At 28.4% G+C, this 20,932-nt stretch overlaps 2 protein-coding genes across 3 annotated transcripts; both read left to right on the top strand.

Moving 5' to 3' along the window:
- The first annotated feature begins 78 nt into the window (after nucleotides 1-78).
- Nucleotides 79-2,850, top strand: LOC107458154 (biogenesis of lysosome-related organelles complex 1 subunit 1). 2 transcript variants are annotated; one of them, XM_021127578.2, is made up of 4 exons: nucleotides 101-308; nucleotides 457-662; nucleotides 1,321-1,440; nucleotides 2,438-2,850. In XM_021127578.2, exons 1-3 carry the CDS (start codon nucleotides 137-139, stop codon nucleotides 1,408-1,410), a joined length of 468 nt encoding a protein of 155 aa, XP_020983237.2. In that variant the 5' UTR covers nucleotides 101-136; the 3' UTR covers nucleotides 1,411-1,440; nucleotides 2,438-2,850. The 2 variants fall into 2 exon arrangements, with proteins under 2 accessions (XP_015931847.3, XP_020983237.2); XM_016076361.3 differs by lacking the exon at nucleotides 2,438-2,850 and having other exon boundaries at nucleotides 79-308; nucleotides 1,321-1,625.
- Nucleotides 2,851-13,242: 10,392 nt separating this feature from the next.
- On the top strand, nucleotides 13,243-19,532 carry LOC107458151 (peroxidase P7). Its single transcript, XM_016076358.3, has 3 exons — nucleotides 13,243-13,508; nucleotides 15,289-15,483; nucleotides 18,901-19,532. Exons 1-3 carry the CDS (start codon nucleotides 13,278-13,280, stop codon nucleotides 19,474-19,476), a joined length of 1,002 nt encoding a protein of 333 aa, XP_015931844.1. The 5' UTR covers nucleotides 13,243-13,277; the 3' UTR covers nucleotides 19,477-19,532.
- The last annotated feature ends 1,400 nt before the right edge of the window (nucleotides 19,533-20,932 follow it).

The following is a 20,932-nucleotide window of genomic DNA, read 5'->3' on the forward strand; positions in this document are numbered from 1 at the left end:
GTCAATGGTGAATTGAGTAATGAGTGTAATATTGAAACATCTTAAGGGTGTAATTGCAATTATATTAGATTTGGTGATATTAGTTTATGATAGTGTTGGTGATTGCAGGGTGCAGAAGCCAGAAAAGAAAGAAAGAATGTACCGAGCATCACCGCAGTCGCAGGTTCCGCTGTCGCGTGCACACTCTGTTTCCTCCTCCGACGCACAAAGACCCAACCTCAACGCTGATCCAAAGGGTCTCCAATCTTCTCTCCAAAACCTCCTCACCCTCCATAGCCACAACTCCCTCATCCTCCGCCACCACACTGGTACTTCAATTTCTCCCTTCAATTCCCCATATTTCTATTCATTTTTATTGCCCCTTTTTCTTTTTCTCTCAAAAGATTTTATCTTTTTGGTGTTCTATCCATGCCCATTTCATTAATTTGGTTTCTTTTTTTTTTTTTGGGGAAGCAGAGAAAGCGAAGAAGGAGGCAATAAAGAAAGCTGAGAGAGTTTCTGAGCTGTTAGTGGAGGCTGTAAATGGTGGGGTGCAAGATTCTTTCATGTATGAGAAGCGAATAGAGCAAGAGATTCGAGCTCTTTCTGCCACTGTTGCTAAGTTCATGAAACAAACGGATCAGTGGCTTGCTGCAACTCATGCTCTCAACACTGCTGTTAAGGTAGTACTTACCTTTCTTCGTTTCAATCCTTTTTATTTTCTTCTTAATTCGTTTTATATACTAAAATGTTACAAGTTACAAGGAGGGTGTTGCATAGTTTGTCATTTTGTTGTTTTGTTTTGGTTGAGTGTTGAATTTGGAATTGCTTAGACGATTTCGTATCTATATGATGATGATGGTGGTGGTGGTGGTGGTTGTAGTTATCTTTTCTGAAATATTATTTGGTACATTGTGTTTAGACATAGTTGTCAATATGGTCGATCTACATGTGTGGATTTCAGTTATGTAAGTGTTAATGCATATCTAGTGTTCATTAACCGTGCAGATTTTTAGTTAACATTGAGTTTGAAACTTAGGTAACTGAAATCCATACTTATTTGAACTGCAATCTATAGAACGGTGATGATCATCTCTGAAAACCATATACAAGTTTGGTTACTCAGGAGGTCTAAAAGGCTTTTCAAGGGAATCGGGAAAGGTAGGGTTAGCAAGTATAGCTCATTGAGGACTAGAAGCTAAAAGGCATTAAGTACTTCCTCACAGAAGGCCATTTTCGCGAAATGGTTATGTAAAATAGGGGGATACATCAGCAAAACTAGATTACTAGATTTTAATCAAATGTGCTTAGCTTAATATAAACTTTCATCTGCACATATAGGAAATTGGAGACTTCGAGAACTGGATGAAGATCATGGAATATGATTGTAAAAGTATCACTGCAGCTATACAGAATATTCACCAAGATTGATCTTGCAGAAAGTTGTCATGCAAGTTGCATGTAATAATTCTAATCCCATTTTCATTCATTTTTCTATTTTGAGTATAATACCCTGTTATGTAATCCTGTTACATTTTAGGTGATAATTTGATTTGTTTATTTAACGAAGTATCCAGCTTAAGGAAGAAAAAATAGTTAATATCTTTCTTGTGAATGATAAATTAGGTATAATGCCATCATGCTTACTGAATGCTTCATTTGGAAAATAGAAAAAAAAAAAAAGGGTTCCCTTATGCCTGTTATCTAGGTTGAGAGTAGAAAACATTGATCAAGGATTGCTTTGGCTTTGACTTAGTGTTTTGTTCTTCCTTTCTTTTCCTTATCTGCTTCCCTTTAGTCATTTTTCCTCCTAGGAAACATGTGGTATTCCTTCATTAGGATGTGATGGAACTGAAATTCTACGCTAATATGATACTGCCAAGCGGCGACTTAGTTCTAGCTAGATGTTTGTAATCAGCTTGTTAAGGATACTACATCATGTATTAGGAGCATACACGCTGCATATAGTTTCACTTGATTTATGCTCTTGCCTTCTACCAGTACATTCAATTCCAGATCCAAAAAGTTTAGTAGTGGGGCAAAAATAATATATTTGCACAATAAATAACTTTTATAACACAGGGTCAAACATGCATATATAAGTATACTTTCTAAAATGTCTCCCAAATTTTTGTGGGAGCACTAGGCCCCCACAACACAACATATAGAATATCCCGAGTTGTTTTGTTCGTGATAGTAGTGGTACTCTTTGTTGTCATTTCATGGAAATCATAGGCCTTACTGCTTACGTTATAGTTAAACTCATTCTTTAACTTTATTTCTGTATCGCCTCTAACCTACTGCCGAGATCTAGACATTCATGGCAATAAGTCATATTTGGCTTGAAGCCGATTTTCTTTAGTTTACAATAACAGTTGTGTTTAAAGAGTCACCATGATTGTTGCTTCACATGACCGCTAAGGAACAATTTTTTCCTAATTGCTGTCAAATTTGTTAGGCTGGAGGAATTGCCGAGGCCCTCGAGGGATAACGTTAGCTGTTTAATTTTCCTTTAAATTTATGAGTAAGCATACTTTGTAGTCTCACCCTTTTAATGAATTTTTTTTCCCTATAAGAAGCCTGACTAGCTGTGTAGGAGTCTCAGTAGCTGGTTTAGGGTGCATCATTGTTTTTGTTCTCTTAAGAAAAGTACCTTCTTCAATATTCAATAAACATGGTACTTAGATTATGTAAAAAGAAAGGGACTTAAATTTGTATAGCTTGTTTGAATAAGCTTCTAAGGTATTATTTGTTAGTTGGGTTTTGGAGGAAAGGAGAGGGGAAGAGAAGGCTTGAAATGTAAATTTTATACGAAGAAAATAATTAATTTTTGCCTTTTATCAAGAAAAAACCAGGTTAAGAGCTGCTTCTGTCCATATCTTTGCTTTTTATCTTTACTTTTTATATTTCAAAAAGATTTATCCAAACACCACCATTTGTCTCCTGGCCTTCATTTTTATTATGCACCATGGAAATCAAGAAAAAGGTTATTTTATTTCTCTAGTGCTAGATTTGCACAGATGAATTGAATCATAAGGTACATGCTGATTTTCTTCTAATTCAACCAAAGATCACTAATTCTCAAACTCCTTACATCTTCAAACAGACAAACACACCTCTCTCCCTTCTTCTTGTAGATATCTATATATTAATCTGCGTATTAAACCACTACCAAACCCCACCGGCACTACGAGTGCAGAGATGGTGGTTGTGGCAGCAGCAGCTATAGTCATGATAGTAATTGCAGTGATAGTGTCGATGTTGGAGTAGATATGGTGATAAACTGACTATAAAATTAAGTAATGGTGAATATGATATGAAAAAGTTGGGAACAGTAATTTTGAACAACAAAATTTTTTTAAGAATCATTTGATTTTTAGTTTAAATATTAGAAATTAAAATGATATTTTACTCGTATATTTAAAACTCAAGAATTAAATTGATTCTAAAAAAATTTTCATCGAATAAATTGAATCTTATCTCATCTGAAATATACAGTGGCACATCTTGCCAAACTGTGTACACGTAAATGTAAAAGACAAGAAAGTAAGTATCACCAAGTAGGAGTGTTTAAAGATCGGGTGAAACCGGATTTGTTTTTATTCAGACTCTGCTTTAAATATACGTCAGGTCTATTTTTTAGATCCTAACTCGACTCTAAATCGAATGAAATTTAAATATTTTCGAGCCACAACTATACGATCAAAACCGAGTGGAAATCGAGTATTTAAAGCTTTAACAATCATTTATAAAGAAACTTATTTATAAAGAAAGTTATGTATGATGCACTTATTTATATAGAAGAAACTTGTTATCAAAAAGTTGATATCCATATTTGAATTTGAATTTGTCCATAAATTCTAAGTTGATGCTTTTTTGATCTATTTTTTAATTCAACAAGTGTGATTAAAAATAAAACAATAAGTTTATAATTAATATAACATTATTAAAATTAATTTAAAACATATATGTCTTTTTTAGTTCCTTTAGGATACACATGGATTGGGTGAAGTCGGGTTCGTTTTGACCTGGACCCGGCCTGAAATAATGACCGAATCTATTTTTGAGACCCTTACCCGACCCTAGACCCAGTGAAATCACACCAAATTAGCTACTAAAATGTTCGGAATCAGATCGAATCTTCGAGCCGGACCGGACTATGTGCATCCCTATCACCAAGAATGCATGGGTTTTGGAATTATTTTGACATGAAGTCTTTTTAACGAAATTAAAATTTCTGGAAACTTTTTGTTACATGTAGAATGCAGTTCTTTCGAATCCTAGTTTTGTATTGTTTATTCAAAACATCCATATAAGAGATTAGATCACTTCTGAATTATGATATACAGAATTCTAGTTTTGTATTGTTTATTCAAAACATCCACATAAGAGATTAGATCACTTTCGAATTATGATATACAGACACTGATATAGATATGGGATACGACACGACACAAAACATGCCGACACACGAATTTTAAAATTTTATAAGACATGGGGACATGTATATATATATATATATATAATATAAAGTATTTTTTAGATAAATCATAATGATATTTAGTTATTTTATTGACACTAAAACATAAATTAATTTTTTATTTGTTTTTAATGTCTTATTTTAATTATATAAAGTATTTAAAATATTTTTTGTTTTAATAAATAATAATATATACTATTTCTAAATTTATTTTAGAGTACGTGTTAAGAATAAGACTGGACACGCTGACATATGTGATGATATTTAAGTGTGTCCAAACATGTCAAGAATAGAATTTTTTATTTTTTATTAAGATACGATTAGACACAACAGACATGCGTGTTAGATGAGTATTATTACATGATAAAGACTCTATAGTACAACAGTTAAATCAGATAAAAAGGATTAGCTAGTGAAACTGATGTTAGTTAGGTTGTTAGTGTGCTATGCAACTGGTAACTGGTGCAACAAGTCAATTATAAAGATTAGTTAGAAACGATATATATATCTATTGTTATAGCTAGTTGAGGGTTACATTCTTCTAGATCAATTTTGTATGAAATGAAATCAGATTCTTTCTTCTCTCCCTTTCTTTTCTCTCTGGTAGTTATCCTTTTTGTTCCTTAATTTTCTCTTGATTTGTTCCCCTTTGTTTCTCTTCTCTTCATACTTGAACTCACTTCACAGAGTTGATGAGAATTGCTCTGCTTTATCCATGGCTGTTTCAACATGGTGCGGTGAGCGTGGACTGAAGTAGAGGCTTCGATCACGAAATCAGTGTGGAAGGTCCTGATATGAAGAATCGTGTTACTATAGAAGGATCTTGAGCAAGGAAGCTCGGGATCTGGCGGTAGAATTTGACAATTCTCAGAAATTGAAGTTTTTTGGAGAAATTGAGAAATTGAAGTTTTTCCTTTTGTTCGACATTCACCAGAAATGGCAGAACAGATGCCACGCATTGACGTTCAAGTTCTTGCAAACCTGTTGAATCAGGTTAATCAGCTACAAGCCGTGCGAATGTGAATCCGATCATGGATCTGGTGAGTCCTTATTTTCTGCATCCTGGAGAAAGTATAAGAATACCTTTAGTTTCAATAGTCTTTGGTGCGAACAATTATCATGCATGTGAGAGAGCTATGTGGAGAGCGTTAAAGTTAAAGAACAAATTAAAGTTTGTTGATGGTTCCATTATTAAGCCAGCACAAGAAGACTCTTTGTTTGAAGTATGGGATAGGTGCAACACCTATATTATGTCTTGGTTGAACCTTTCTTTGAGTCCAGAGATAGCGCAAAGTGTCATGTGGATGAACAAAGCCACTAACATTTGAAATGCGTTGAAACACAGATATTATCAGGGTGACTTGTTTCGAATTGCGGAACTGTAAGAAGAATTATTTGCAACTAAACAGGGTGATTTGAGTATCACTGCGTATTTCAACAAATTAAAGGGGTTTTAGGAGGAATTAGACAATTTTTCTCCTGTGCCAACTTGCAAGTCTTGTGTTGGAGAGTGTGACTGTGGTCTTGATGTTGTAAGAAAACACAAAAAAGACATACATATGGATGCTAAGAGGCTTCAATGATCAATATCTTGTTGTGAGATCACAAGTAATGCTCATAAAAGCCACTTCCCAACGTTGATACTGTGTTTTTGTTATTTCTGCAGCAAAAACAACAAAATGTGAAATTACTTGAATGTAAAATTTTGATGGCCAACTTAAATACAAAGTCGAATTTTGCCATAAACTCCCAAACAAGCTCAAACATGAGAGGGGAAAGAGGCTTCAGAAGTAGAGGTGGTAGAACCACTTATAGGAGGGGCAGCCGAACTCAAAGTCTGTCATGGATTGAATGGCATATACTAGTATATATTGATGTAAGTTGATGTTTATATTAAAAATTGTATGTCTTGAAAAATTTGTATATGCTCACGTTAAAGACATTTATTTTTGTGGTCTTAAAATAATAATTAGGAATGGCAAATAGATTGGCTAGTCTCTTCTTATTAAAAAATTGATAATAAGTGAGTTGATCCACACATTTTGTTATGTTAAAATAAGTGGTTAAAAAAATTTTACTTTGCTCTTTATAAATTTTTTTGAAAATTTTTAAATTTTTATCAAGTTTATTAAAATACAAAAATGAAATTCTTAACTTGGTAACTAATAAATTTATAAAAAATACTTGATGAAATTAATAAATTAAAAAATAATTTAAAAATATAAAAAATCTTTTTTTATTATTTTTATGTAAAAAATAGTGGGTGCTGCTTGTCACCCTGCCAAATTAAAGCATGCCGATTAAGTGGGATGAGTTTGACTATTAATTATATTTTTTTTAGTGAACTCAATTTTCAAAATAGTTCCTCCCTATTTATTAGTAAATTAAAGGGTTTATTTGATTTGTTTGTCACCACTCCAAAAAAAAAATGCTGAATATCATTAGATTTATAGGTAGAAAAATAAAATTAATCTGCCGGTAATAAATTCATCATCGAATTTTATGTCGGTTCTAATTTGACGGTATAAACATCGCCAGTAAATTATCGAATTTTGCTGTCTGCCCGTAATTTTTGGCAAATTTAGTGGAGGATTTAGCTTTTAAGCTACGAATATCTGGTGTTAGTTACCGGCAGATTTTTTTTGACGGTAAATTTGGCGACAAATTGTTTTGTTCTCGCATTTTTAATATCAGATATTTTTTCCAGAGAATCCGATGGTAAGTTCAATTTTTTAAAATATTTTTTGATGAAATTAGTTGTAAAATTCTCAATTTTTTATTTAAATTTATTTTTTGTACAATTAGTAGTCAAATTCTAAATAATAGAAGTCAAATATATTAAATTATCAAGTGCACGAATAAAATTAAAAGTCAAATAACAGAGAATATGATACAATCAAACAGTGTATAAAAAACCCTAGTCACTGAAAGTTGTCATCGTCATCGTCGTCTTGCTAATCCTACAGCCGATCACATCAGTACACTCTTATGTACATGCATTGTTATTTGGCGCAAACCTATCAATGGAAAACTTAGGTTTAGTACATCTATAACTTAGGTTTAGTACATTTATAACTTCGAAGTAATCTATAAAACTCAATTATATTTAGAATTTTTTAGAAATTCTGGCAGAGTTTTATGAGTAAACACTCAATCTAGTCCTTGTCCATTTTCACAAAGGACAAAGCAATCCCTGTTCAAAAAAATGGATACTTCGACCCTCAACCTTTTTATTTTGGGATAATATGATCCCTCTGTTAAAAAATCCATTAAATAATAACAAAAATTAGTTTTGTGGGGGGTTTTATTTGTATTTTGTAGGGGTTTTAAACCTCCACAAGCTATTAATAAATTTGTTTTTTAAAATTTCCTTCCCCAATAGTAGTTAAGTGAAGAAAAACCATTGATGAAAATGATGTCACAAAAAAAATTGCAGTACAATACCTTTTAAAGGAAAAAAATAATATCGAATAAGAAATGAAAGAAGAGAACTTTAATGTTGATAATATTGGTATTGATAATGATGACGGTAGAGGAGATAATGATGATGATAAAGTAGGGTTACACAATAAAAATAATAGAGATAGGAGTGATAACAATGAGGATGAAAAAGGTAGTGGGAGTAGTGGTAATAATTGGTTATATTGTTGAAAAATTTTTTGTTAGAGTTTAATTGGTTATATTAATAAAATTTTATAATTTTCAGATTTATATCTACTCCATTTATGTAATTTATTTTATTTTACTTTAACAAAAAATTGAGACGCGTGTATTTTTAATTATTTATTTAAAAAGTATAGCGAAATAAGTTATATCAATTAAAATTAATTATCATAATTGATTTCTATTAATTGATTGTATTAATTTGTAAGATGAATAACATATAATAAATGTCATGAAATTAACTATAATAAATTAATAATTAATAAATAACAAACTAAAAGGGACCTTTTTATTATTCTAATTATTTATATTAACTAACTAAGTACTTTTTAATGGGTTATTATAATTGTGTCTTTAGACCATAGATTAAAAATATTATAAAAAATATTTTATAAAAATTATTGAAAAATAAATATTTTTAAAATATGTCCTTAAGATACAAATAACTAAATTATTTTTCAATTTAATGTGTTTGATTCATTCAATTGTATTAATTATAACTAATTAATGATTATAACTAATTTATTATTTAATTTGATCGAAATAAATATTAAATTATTTTGTAAATAATATATAAAGCAATGAAATAAATGATCTCAATTAATTCAATTTATTATCTTATTATTTTATATATCTCTTTTCTCCCTCTCTATTTTGTACTTCAGGTAAAGTATTTGTAATTTGTAATTTTTGTTTTTTTCTTAATTTTGCTAATATTTTTTATGATTTTGTTTTATATTAATTCTTTTTTATTTATTTTGATTAATAATTCTTAAGGGTATTATTATTTTATTTAAAGATAATTTAAATTTTTTGTGATATTTTTATAAAAGTTGATTAATAGGTTCTTCTTTAAAATATTTTTTTAATAAAATTGTATTTTGATTTTTCTCTTTCATCCTTTGTATTAATTAATTATATTAATCTTCTATTGTAATATATTTTTTATCTACTCCACACATTATTTTTTCTATCTTCTTTTACTTTTTTAATTGCTATTTTTACTTTATTTTTAGTTATTTATTTTATTTTTACTTCACATATATAGATTTATTATAATTCATCACATGTTTTTTTTTAATTTAAGTAATTTTTTAGGTTATATTTTACCATTGATATTTTTATTTTATTTAGTGTGTTTTTTTAGTTTGTGTTTAATATAATAATCTGTAAATATCTATTTTATTATATAAAAATTAAATTTCTACACTTAATGATAAAACTGTCGTGGCATGTTTCTGATGGTGTTTTTCGATTTATTTCTTTTAACTCATTAAATTCAATTTATTATAATAAATTAATTATATCAAATAATTGATTTGGTTAATTATTTAAATATTATACAATTTATTATAATTTCTATCAATCAATTAATTGTAATTCAAATTGAATGATTATTTTGTTACAAAATTATTATTTTATAATCTATTCATGGGTAATACATATATTAATTATAATTGCAAATTAAGCTATTTTACATTAAATGACTTATATAATGGTCATCTCATTTATTATCATAAATGCTGAATTAAATAAGTCATCATTACTTTTGATTTAGAATTAAATGAGAATAAAACCAGAGATACTATTTTATTTGGCTTTAGGGTTTAATAAGTGTCATACTCAGATATAAATATTGACTTCTAAATTTTGGTCTCCAACACATCAAAGCCACATTCGTAACTCTTTTTTCATAAAATGAATTGCGATTCAACTCTATAAGGAATACAGAAGGTTTTCAAAGAACAAGGAAATGGTCTGAATTTGAACGAATTCTAAATGTTTGAACTTACGATGTTGTTTCAGTTGGTTGTCATTATGAAAATGACTCTAATCTATACGTGTCTAAGGAGTAGAATAGATTAAATATTATTGAAGTAATTTATTTCTAATATTAGTATTTGATTAAATTAGTTTTAGAGAAATTTAAATTGTTGACTCAATTTATATATTACGACTATTCTTTTTGAATATATTATTTTTATATTTTTTAATATAATTTTTTCTTCTAATTTTTAAGTTTGTTTTCTTTCTTGGATATATGTATCATCTTTTTTCTTATTTTATATTTTAGATTAGTAATGTAATTATTAAAAAATATATTTAAAAAAAATATATTAAAACATCACTATTTAAAAAAAGAAAGATACGTAAAAAAAAGAAAAATTAAAAATTAAAATATCACTATTAAAAAAACAATGGAGTCAGAATGGAAGAATATATATGGATATAAAAAATAAAAAATTATTGCACGATTATAGAATAAAAAAATAATTATATATATAAAACGAAATAATTATAACAAAAAATAATTAATATATGTGATTTAAAAAATATTTTTAATAATCGATAATATAGAGTTTAACAAAATGATTATATTAATTTTAAAAAATATCTTCATTATAATTATATCAAATTAATATTTAATGTGTTATTAAACTACTTATTAATTATCAATATTTTTAATTATTTTAATTATATTAATTGATATAGTTCTAATTCTCATTCAAGTGCAATAATTTTATTAGGAAATAGTTAATAATGCACACATTAATAATGATCCATTTAATTTGATAATAATAATAATAAAGGTCTACACAGTATTACATGCATTATATTTTAAAAAGGTAAAATATATTTTAAAAAAAATTAGGGTATCAATAATCAATTGTGATTAGTATCAATATCAATAATTAATTTTTATAGTTATTTTTGTACTACTAAAGGCTACATATAATATTTTTTTGTAAAATAAAAAAGGTTGTGATTCATAATATTTTCGTAAAGTTATATCATATAGACACAAGATTAATTAGATAACAAATTGAATTTTAATTAATATATTTTATTTTCTGCTCATATTTTTCATTAATTATTTTACTTTTTATATTTACAGTAAATATTGAATGTAAAAAAGAAAAAAAATATTAAATGTTATCTATTTTATTTATTTAGAGTCATAATTAAATTTGATATAATTATAACAAGTATTTAAATTAATAATAACATGATACTATAATTTTAAGTTGTATAATATAATAAAAAAATATAGTAATTTATGTATGCTTCCTATATAGCAATAATATTATATATATTTATATATCTCCTCTTTTAGCCCTTTCCTAAAAATATTGGCATATAATTAATATTGATAACATATATATTGAGTAAGTATCTCTATTAAATTAATCATAAAGGTTAATAAAATATAATAGCATAAATTTCACATAATTGTAGTAACTATCTCCATTGAAAATATTTGCTAATTTTTACCATGTATAATTAATGTGTGTGTGTGTATATATATAATTATTTATCATCTAGAAAATTCATACCTAAGACATAGATCTTCTTCTATTTATTATTTTTCATACCTAAGTGCTACTAACTACGATTCTATCAACAGTATTACCTATGGTAGATTATGTAATGAAAAAGTTTGAAAAATAAAGGCAAGAATAATTATAAGGTTATGGAAAATTCCATCCAAATTTGACAAGAATAAGAATTTACATAGAAATAATTCTCATGGATGATAAGGTAAGTTGATTGTTTTTCATGATTCTTTCAAGTGATGCTAGGTCCATTTTATAAATATTTTTTGTTCATATTTTAAGCTTATTTGATAAGTAAACCATTGCACGAATGAAAGACAGTGCAATTTTATAGATTTATAAGTGCTAATAGTTTTTATATTTAATTTGTTTTATAGTGTGATAATAACCAATATATTTGTTGGAGGATTTGACTATTATTATATTATTTATTATTATATTCGGTATATATGTCTGATTTATTGAAAAAAGTAAATTATTAAAACCGCTTAATAACTATTTTAGAATTAATCCAATTAACACTAAATTAAAAAAAATCAAATAATACATAACATATTACTTTTTTATTAATCAAATTATTATAATTCAAATTAATTTTAAAAAAATCATTTAAAATTATCATTTCAATATTATCATGGTACAAGTAATTACCCTTGTTCATTAACTATGTTCCAAAATTTAAAATAAAAGAGAAACATAACAATGCACAAGACATTGGTAACAGAAGTTCAAAAATAAAGAAGACATTCTCCAATCCAAGATCAGAGTACGCAACAACATGTAAATCTGTTATTTTCAGTGGTTTACACTAGTCCTCATTTTTACATACACGACTGTTTATAGCGGTTTATGCTTTATTTTATTATTTTTTTAGAGACTGCTGCGGCATATAACGGTTTCTACTTTAGCTTATCTTCACGTAAAATAGCAGCTAATAGTAGCAGTTTATATTGATTTTGAATCTACCAGCAGCGATTAATATGAAAAAGTTGTAATTTTTTTAATCTGAAAAAGTTATAATGTGATCATTTTGGGTCCTAATTATTTTATTTGAGTAATTTATTTTTTAAAAAATAAGAGCAACATATATTATGGAAAAAAAAATTCAAAGTGATTGATAATATATAAGTAATGGTGAGAGTATTATTAAATTCTTAAGTTTTGCTAACAAGTATTCTAAATTTTTGATTTTGTATTTTTAACACTTACCTTTTATTAGGATGGCTATTAGCAAAATTTTTATTATTTTCGTTGACTTATATTTGTTTTATACTAATTAATAAGTCAAATTCAAACTAGAGTTTTACTACGTTAAAATATTAAAAACGGATAACATTTGACCAAATTAAATGCCTTAAAGATAATATATTAACAAAAATCCATAAAATTAATTATTGCACCTTATTTAATTAGTGGAAGACTTTTGCTTACAAAAACCGTAAAATTAGGATCGGATTGTCTTTTCAAAAAATATTTTTTTATTAAAAAAATTTTGTTTAATAGACAAAAACTATTTTACATTATATTTAAAATTAAATAAAAAATATTTTATTTTTAATATAAATATCTTTTAACTAAAAAAAAGTCGATCCAAATCAATACTACTTAGTGTGTGTTTGAATTGATATTTATAAAACTAAAATTTAAATGAATATAATTTTATAAAATTAATTTTAGATAAAAATAAATTTGTACCCACATCATTTATAACCGGAGTTTGGATTTAATTATTTAAATGTAAATGAGTAGGGATAATTGCGATTCCCTCTATATAAACCCCACAAAACTGCGCATATGCAATTGAAGCATAACAATAAACAATGGCTCCCAATAATCTCCATCAATATATTATTAGTGTGGTTGTTATCGTTTCTTTGGCAATATTTTTGAACCCAACATACGGTGAGGATGGGTTGAGTCCTGATTACTATAAGGGAGTGTGCCCTCAGGCATTGCCAACCGTACGAGCAGTTGTGAGGCAAGCAATCGATAGTGAACCACGAAATGGAGCATTTTTGTTGCATTTGCATTTCCATGACTGCTTTGTTAATGTGAGTTTTATATACATCTAAAAATAGATATTCTCATTCTTATTGTCATAATGTCACTTTTTTTTTAACTTTATTCAAAAAAATCATGTATGAAGTGATATTATCATTTTTTCTTAATTTTTAGCTAGTGATATGTAGAGTACTCTCTCTCTCTCTCAAATAGAAAATTTGATAATTAACTCTCCACTTGGTACTCTCTCTCTAATAGAAAATTTGATAATTTACTCTCCACTTGGTACAATAAAATCTGATAATATATAAAGTGTAACCATATAACTTAATCTTCATATGAATTATATTATTTATTTATTTTTAATGAAATATACAAACATATAATATTTTTTTATATATATATTTGATCTTCTATATTTTTAATATGAACAACTAGTTTTTTTATTAATAAATAAAACTGACAATGTAGATTAAGTGTTTGTTTAGATGTCATTAAGTTGATAGAAATTTTTTTAAATAAAAAAAAATCTTTTTAATGTATTTAAAAAATTTTTAGTAGTAAAAATAAAAGTATTAGAAAAATAAAAATAAAATTTTTTTGAGAAGCTTAATTTACATTTTTTAAAAAATATTTTTTCTTAAAAAATAGATATTTTTACATAATAAAAATACTTTTATATTGTTGTACTAAAATATAATTGATAGATAGAAAGTTTTTTTTTCATGAGATATAGTAATATACAAACATAAAATTATTTTTATTTTTTAAAAGATTTTTTTAAAAAAATAAGAAAAAAATAATTTTTTTAGCAAAATGAGAAGTTTTTGCTTTTTAAAAGTACAAACATCTTTTTAAAAAATGATATCAAATCAAGTCTTAATATAAACCATATAAAATATAACATGATTTTAAACGTCTGTTATTTCAAATTAACAAATTAATTAATGGTGAATTTTATGGTGCCTATAATTTATTGTCTAACTTTTGCCTAATTTATTATTTATGATAAATTTTAAATATTTAATAATTATTTATTTTTATATTTTTAAAATTAAATATTAATTTTTAACTATTTTGATAAATTAGACATACACTTTTAGACACCATAACAATCACCTTAATTAATTTTAATTTTTAATATACTCCTATGATTTACAGTCAAACTTATNCGTTTTATACTGTTATTAAAATTTTTAGTGACAATTATAGCGGTCGCCATTAAAAACTTTTTAATAATCACAAACACTTTATAACTTGTCATTCTAATATATAATAATAATAACAAATATATAATTTTAACAAAAAAAGAAATTAACCAAAAGAAATAATGGTTATACTGTTATTGCCAGTAAATTAGTTTTTCTTGTAGTGATATAATTATGCGGAAGCTATATAATGTTATTCTTTGTTTTGATGCATATAGATATTGTGAATGCTATAATGCTATGACATCTAAATTATTTGTGGTTATAGACTTATAGTGATTAAAAAAATTTTTGATAACACACTTAAAAATTATGGTAAAAATTAAGATGATATTTTTTTTATCATTTGACAATATTTTTTAATTTATTTATATTTTTTTATAGTTCTTCTTTATTTTTATTTTCAAATAATTAAAGATATTTTCCAATAGTAATAAAAAAACATAATTTTTATTATATTTTTAAGTATTGTCAAATTTTCATGGACATTATAACTACCATAAAGAATTCAAGATAGCAATAATAACATTTATCATAATAGATGTATAACTTTATAGAATACATATTGAAATCTTAATATAAAAGCGTTTAAAGATGGTCTAAAGTATTTGGAAAAGTACAGGGGTGTGACGGATCGGTTCTACTAGATGACACTCCGGAGATGAAGGGAGAAAAGACAGCAACCCCGAATAACAATTCACTTCGAGCATTTGATGTTGTTGATGAAATCAAAGCAGCTGTCGACAAAGCTTGCAATGGGCCTCTTGTCTCCTGTGCAGATATACTTGCTCTTGCTGCTCGTGATTCTGTATTCATTGTGAGTTTCACAAAATTCAATCTTTTATTTATATTTTTATTCAATTATATTAGTTGTACATTAAAAGTAATTATTAACATAAAATATATTTTAAAATATAAAATATATATTAAAAATAGGGCAATTTACGTATTTAAATAAAATCAATGAATTCTTTACCCAAACGTGCAAAACAGAAATATGTTACGTGGTTGTGCAAATTCGATTATTATATAAACCGTGGGAGCCAACCACGATTTACTATTTGAACATAAACCGTGGCTGGCAGGGACGATTTATGTTTTGATGAAAATGAGCATAAACCGTGGGAGGCTACCACGGTTTATGATTGCATGAAAGTCTTCATAAAACCTTGCTACCATCAACGGTTTATGAAGGAATGGGAATTTACATAAACCCATGTAGCCTACAGCGGTTTATGAGAAGTGAAGATCTATATATATGTTGGTGAGATTCAGGTGCATGAGAGAGATCATTATCATAATGGCAAGTGAGGAGGAGAGTGTTCTTGTTCTAGTGCATTGCTCTGGAAAAATTCAAAAAAACAAAAGATATGGTGTGAAGTTCACTGATAGAGAACCGGTAAGTGTTTTCATCAGTTCAACAAGCACGTTGTCAGATCTAAAGAACAGTATTTTACAGAAGCTTGGGATTTCTGGTAGCAAGTTTGTGAAGAAGTTATTCTACAAGATTCTCATCGCAGTTGTCTCGACCCGGGTTCAATATGACACGTTTGTGCTAGCGGCTGATGAAGACATTAGGGTTCTGTTCCATTGTGTCAGAAGTTTTCCAGAGGTCAGAATACACGAGTTACTCGCAAAGTTGGATGTTGGGGTGGATAGTTCTGGGTATCAGCTCCATTTCGTAACTCAAGTGGCGTAGGAGGTGCGTCTTGTTCGATGCCTGTGATAGCACCGTCCATTCCGCTAGTGGCATCCCCATCATTCGCGGCTGATTTAGATCAAACGGAGGCTGTTGGTTCTGCACCTTTGCAGGATCCAGGGGTCCGTGGGCAGGCATATGACAGTCCCATGCCGGTCTACCATGTTCCATCAGATTCTCAAAGTCAGTCAGGCACCCACTGACAGGCTCCCTATCGATCGGCAAACCAAGCTGATATGCCACATCTTGCAACGTGATAATGCACTCACCAAATGGCATGTGGAAGGTGTGCGTTTCAGGACGCCACCGCTCAATAAATGCGCTGAGTAGAGGCTCGTCAACCTAGAACCAGTGACTGTTTAGCCTAGCCAAATGATACAACCCGGCGGTCTCCAGGTACGGTATGATCCGCTCGTGTAAAGGCATATTCTGTTGCCTCCTCATGCCACTAATAACCCTAGTGGGCTGCAATATGTAGGTAAAGAAACCCCTCAACATACGACCAATACTAAACAAATCATATTACATTTAGAAAAAAATTTAATTAAATATATACATATGTTTTCCATTTTCTTTTAGATTATAGTAAGAAAGATCACGAAAGGCAAAATAATGATAACAATACCAACAACAATAACTCTACTACGAATAACAGCATTTATGAGACCAACAGTTACAGGTACTAATAAAAATAAAGGTAATACTGATAACTACGAGTATCATAATAGTAACAAAATTAATAATCTAAATAATAAATTAATTATCTAAACAATGCTAATAAAATAAATTGACTACATTAATAATGAAAAAATAATATTAATTATATAAATAATGAGAATAATATTAACAATAAGGACTAACCTCATCATCAATAGATCCAGCCACATGAGTAACTCCATTTAATCGGTACAAGCGAGCTTCATCCTCCATGATTCCACAACCCAAACCCCACCAAATCCTCCAACCCTCTCTCTCAAACTCTCCCAACTATGAAGGTTGCAGATTTTTTTTTCCTTCCAAATGATCCGTGCTCATCTTCAGTGGATTATGTATATATAGTAATATAAACGTAAACCGTGGGAGCCTACAGGGTTTTACGTTTAAAGCCAATATCCTCATAAACCGTGGTAGCCACCCACGGTTTATGCCTAAAATTTTCCCTTTCTAATCCGTGGTTGGTGGCCACGGTTTATACCCATTTTTTTCCTTCTAGAAACCGTCCCTGTCAGCCACGGTTTATGTTCAAATAATAAACCGTGGTTGACTCCCACGGTTTATATAATAATCGAATTTGCACAACCACGTAACATATTTCTGTTTTGCATATTTGGGTGAAGGATTCATTGATTTTATTTAAATATGTAAATTGCCCTTAAAAATAAATTAAATTATATATATTTATACATATACGGACTAATTTTTTGGGGCTGATTTTAACGTCTTTGATTTCTATATGAATATGATCCATGAATGCTTGATTTGTATATTTATTGTGTATTTGTGTTTTACGGTGATTTTTGCAAAAATGGAAATGTTTCGTTAAAATTAAATCTGCAAAGGCCACCGAAGACGTTTTGTGTATAAAAAAAACCCGTCAAAAGCGGTAAATTTTTAATGTAGATACAATGAATCTAATAAAATACTTAAGTAATTCTTTCAAATTATAGAATTTTCTGAATTCACCCCCTAAATATTGTTATTAAACAAAGAGAATTCGTTGTAAGAGAATTTAATTTTTAAAAAAAAAAATACAATTCGTCCTAGCAATTTCATTTTTCAAAAAATTTAAGAAAAAAAATTACACTTGTTCATATATTTTTATAAATAACTATGTTATGTATATACTAAAATTAATCATTAATATAAAATATATATTTTTATACAAAATATATATAAAAAATAAATTAAACAACATATATATTTATACATAAAAAAAAATTAATGATTAATTTTAGTATAAAAATAATATTTCTATTCTACAAATCACCACCTCCTACGTTGCTCATTTTTTGACATTTCACATTATTTCACACCATAGAAATTTTTTTCTCATATAAAACCAGGGAATAAATATATAATGATAAATTATCATACAAAGTTTAATCTATTTAAAAAAAAATAAAACCAACATAAAAAATATTTTTCATACTCATTTTTTATATAAAATATCAAACGAAACGGACGCATGTTATCATATTTTACCTTTATCTTATTTAATTATAAATAAAAAATTATTTTAATATTTTACCAAATACCAAAATACATAGATTGTGATTAAATATTACCTTTCAAACAGAAATACCATGACAATAGAAATAAAACTTTTTTAATTAATTTAATTATGTACCAATATAATAATTTAATTATATCCATTTTTTTAAATAATTATTCATACAGTTAATATAAAAATATTTATTTTTACTGACACGGTACATAATTAGATATAAATACAAAAGTATTTTACGCTCATAATACATCAAAATAAATTCATATAACTATTTCCAAAGCCAACATATTTTGGTATTATATTAACAGATGGGAGGTAAACAATACTACTACAAAGTGTTGCTAGGCAGAAGAGATGCAACATCTGCAAGCATAGAGGATGCAAACAACCACCTTCCGTTGGCGAACGCCGACTTCTCAGATCTTCTCGGCCGATTCTTCCAGCCAAATGGGCTGAACCTCAAAGACATGGTGGTCCTTTCCGGCGCACACACAATTGGATTCGCAAAATGTGATTCTTTCAAAGCAAGGCTCTACAATGACACCAACATAGACTCAAATTTCGCAACATCATTGAAGCAATCTTGTCCTCCCAGTGGTGGTTCAAATTTGACAGCTTTAGATGTTAGTACTGCAAGTTTTGACAACAACTATTACAGTGATTTGTTGCAGAACAAGGGAGTTCTTCATTCTGATCAAGAGCTCTATAAGGGTGATGGTTGTGAGAGTGATCAGTTGGTGAAGCTTTATAATAGTAACCCTAATGCTTTTGCTAAGGATTTTGCAACTTCCATGGTTAAGATGGGTAAGATTAAGCCTTTACTTGGAAATCAAGGAGAAATTAGATCTAGTTGCAGAAAAACCAATCGTGGTGGATATTACTAGTATGAGCACAAAAAACATATCAACATTTTAATTGCAACTATTTAAGTGCAAGGTCATGACACTTCAACATTCCGTAAAAAAAAATTAATTAGAAACATAATTGAGTTCAAACACAATTTTCATTAGCAATAGGACTAGTAATTAATTTCAACAATTAAATGATAATTTAGTGATATAATATTTTAATTATTTTTAAATTATATATATATATTGTATCGTAAATTATAATATTTTAAATTATTTTAATTAATCTCAACAACCACCCTAATAAAAGGGAACAATTATCTATCATTAAAGGTGGAATCACTTCATAATTAAAGTGGTTATTAGCTCACCTGCAACTATAAATACCCTGACACTCTCAGGTATCATTCGAACTCCAATATACTAAAAATCTGCCTAAAGTCCTTGCTAACTTAAACATCAGAGTTCCTTGCAGGTACCTTCCACCATCCTCTCCAAAGAGCTCGGACAACATCACTTTGCCTAGAAGATAGAGAAGTATCTCATTCCAAAAGGAGTCTGGACCTCACGTTCAGATCCAAGCCACATTGATTCTAGGTAAGCCTCGGAATATTGGCACTGTTGCCGAAGACCTAAAAGTCTGCACCCAACCATGGCTGAGGATCATCTCGAAGATAGACACACTGCATCAAAATCAAAACCAAATCAACATCATGATAACCGTGCGTGCAATTATCATACCCCCGAACCCTGGGAGAATGAAAAACCATAACAAAAGGAGAAATTTGCGAAATACAAAAACACGAACAATCAACTCCGAAACCCACCAACCTAGTGAGTTAGGGGGATCAAAACCCTACAAAACTCATGCAATTGGTACATAGACATCGAGATCAATTAGAGCATCTTGAGATCGAGTTAGAATGATAACACGAATATGAGCAGACCTTACAAAGAGAAGTAGAAAATTGGAAGAAAAGCTAGAAAGACTAGAATCTGCACTACAAGAATTTGACAAATTAGCGACGAATTTTTGTGAGAAATATTTTTTGTCACGAATCCGTCACTAACTTGCGAGGAATTAGTGACGCACTAACGACAAAATTAATGATCGGTCACAAAATATCCGAACTTGAAAGAAGCGACTGATTAGCGAGAGATTCACGAGTAAGTTTGTTTCCCACAAATTGACTTTTGTAGCTAAAAAAAGAGTGAGGAAAATTTTCTCGCTAATTTGTCACAAATTAATTAGCAAGTGACAATATTCTAGCAAATTAGTCACAAATTAATTAGCGAGGGATATTATTATCACTATTCCGTCGCAATTGTTTGATATACAATTAGCGAGAAACAATGTTACTAGCGAATCCGTCACAAAGACTTGAAATGAATTCTGCGATGGACAATTTCCTAGCTAATTTGTCACTAAAGTTTTTATTTTTAGCGAGCAACTAGTTTCTCGCTAATTTGTCGCATAATATTGTCAAATTCA

Source organism: Arachis duranensis, chromosome 7, assembly GCF_000817695.3.
Source record: "Arachis duranensis cultivar V14167 chromosome 7, aradu.V14167.gnm2.J7QH, whole genome shotgun sequence".
In the NCBI taxonomy this organism is placed as follows: domain Eukaryota; kingdom Viridiplantae; phylum Streptophyta; class Magnoliopsida; order Fabales; family Fabaceae; genus Arachis; species Arachis duranensis.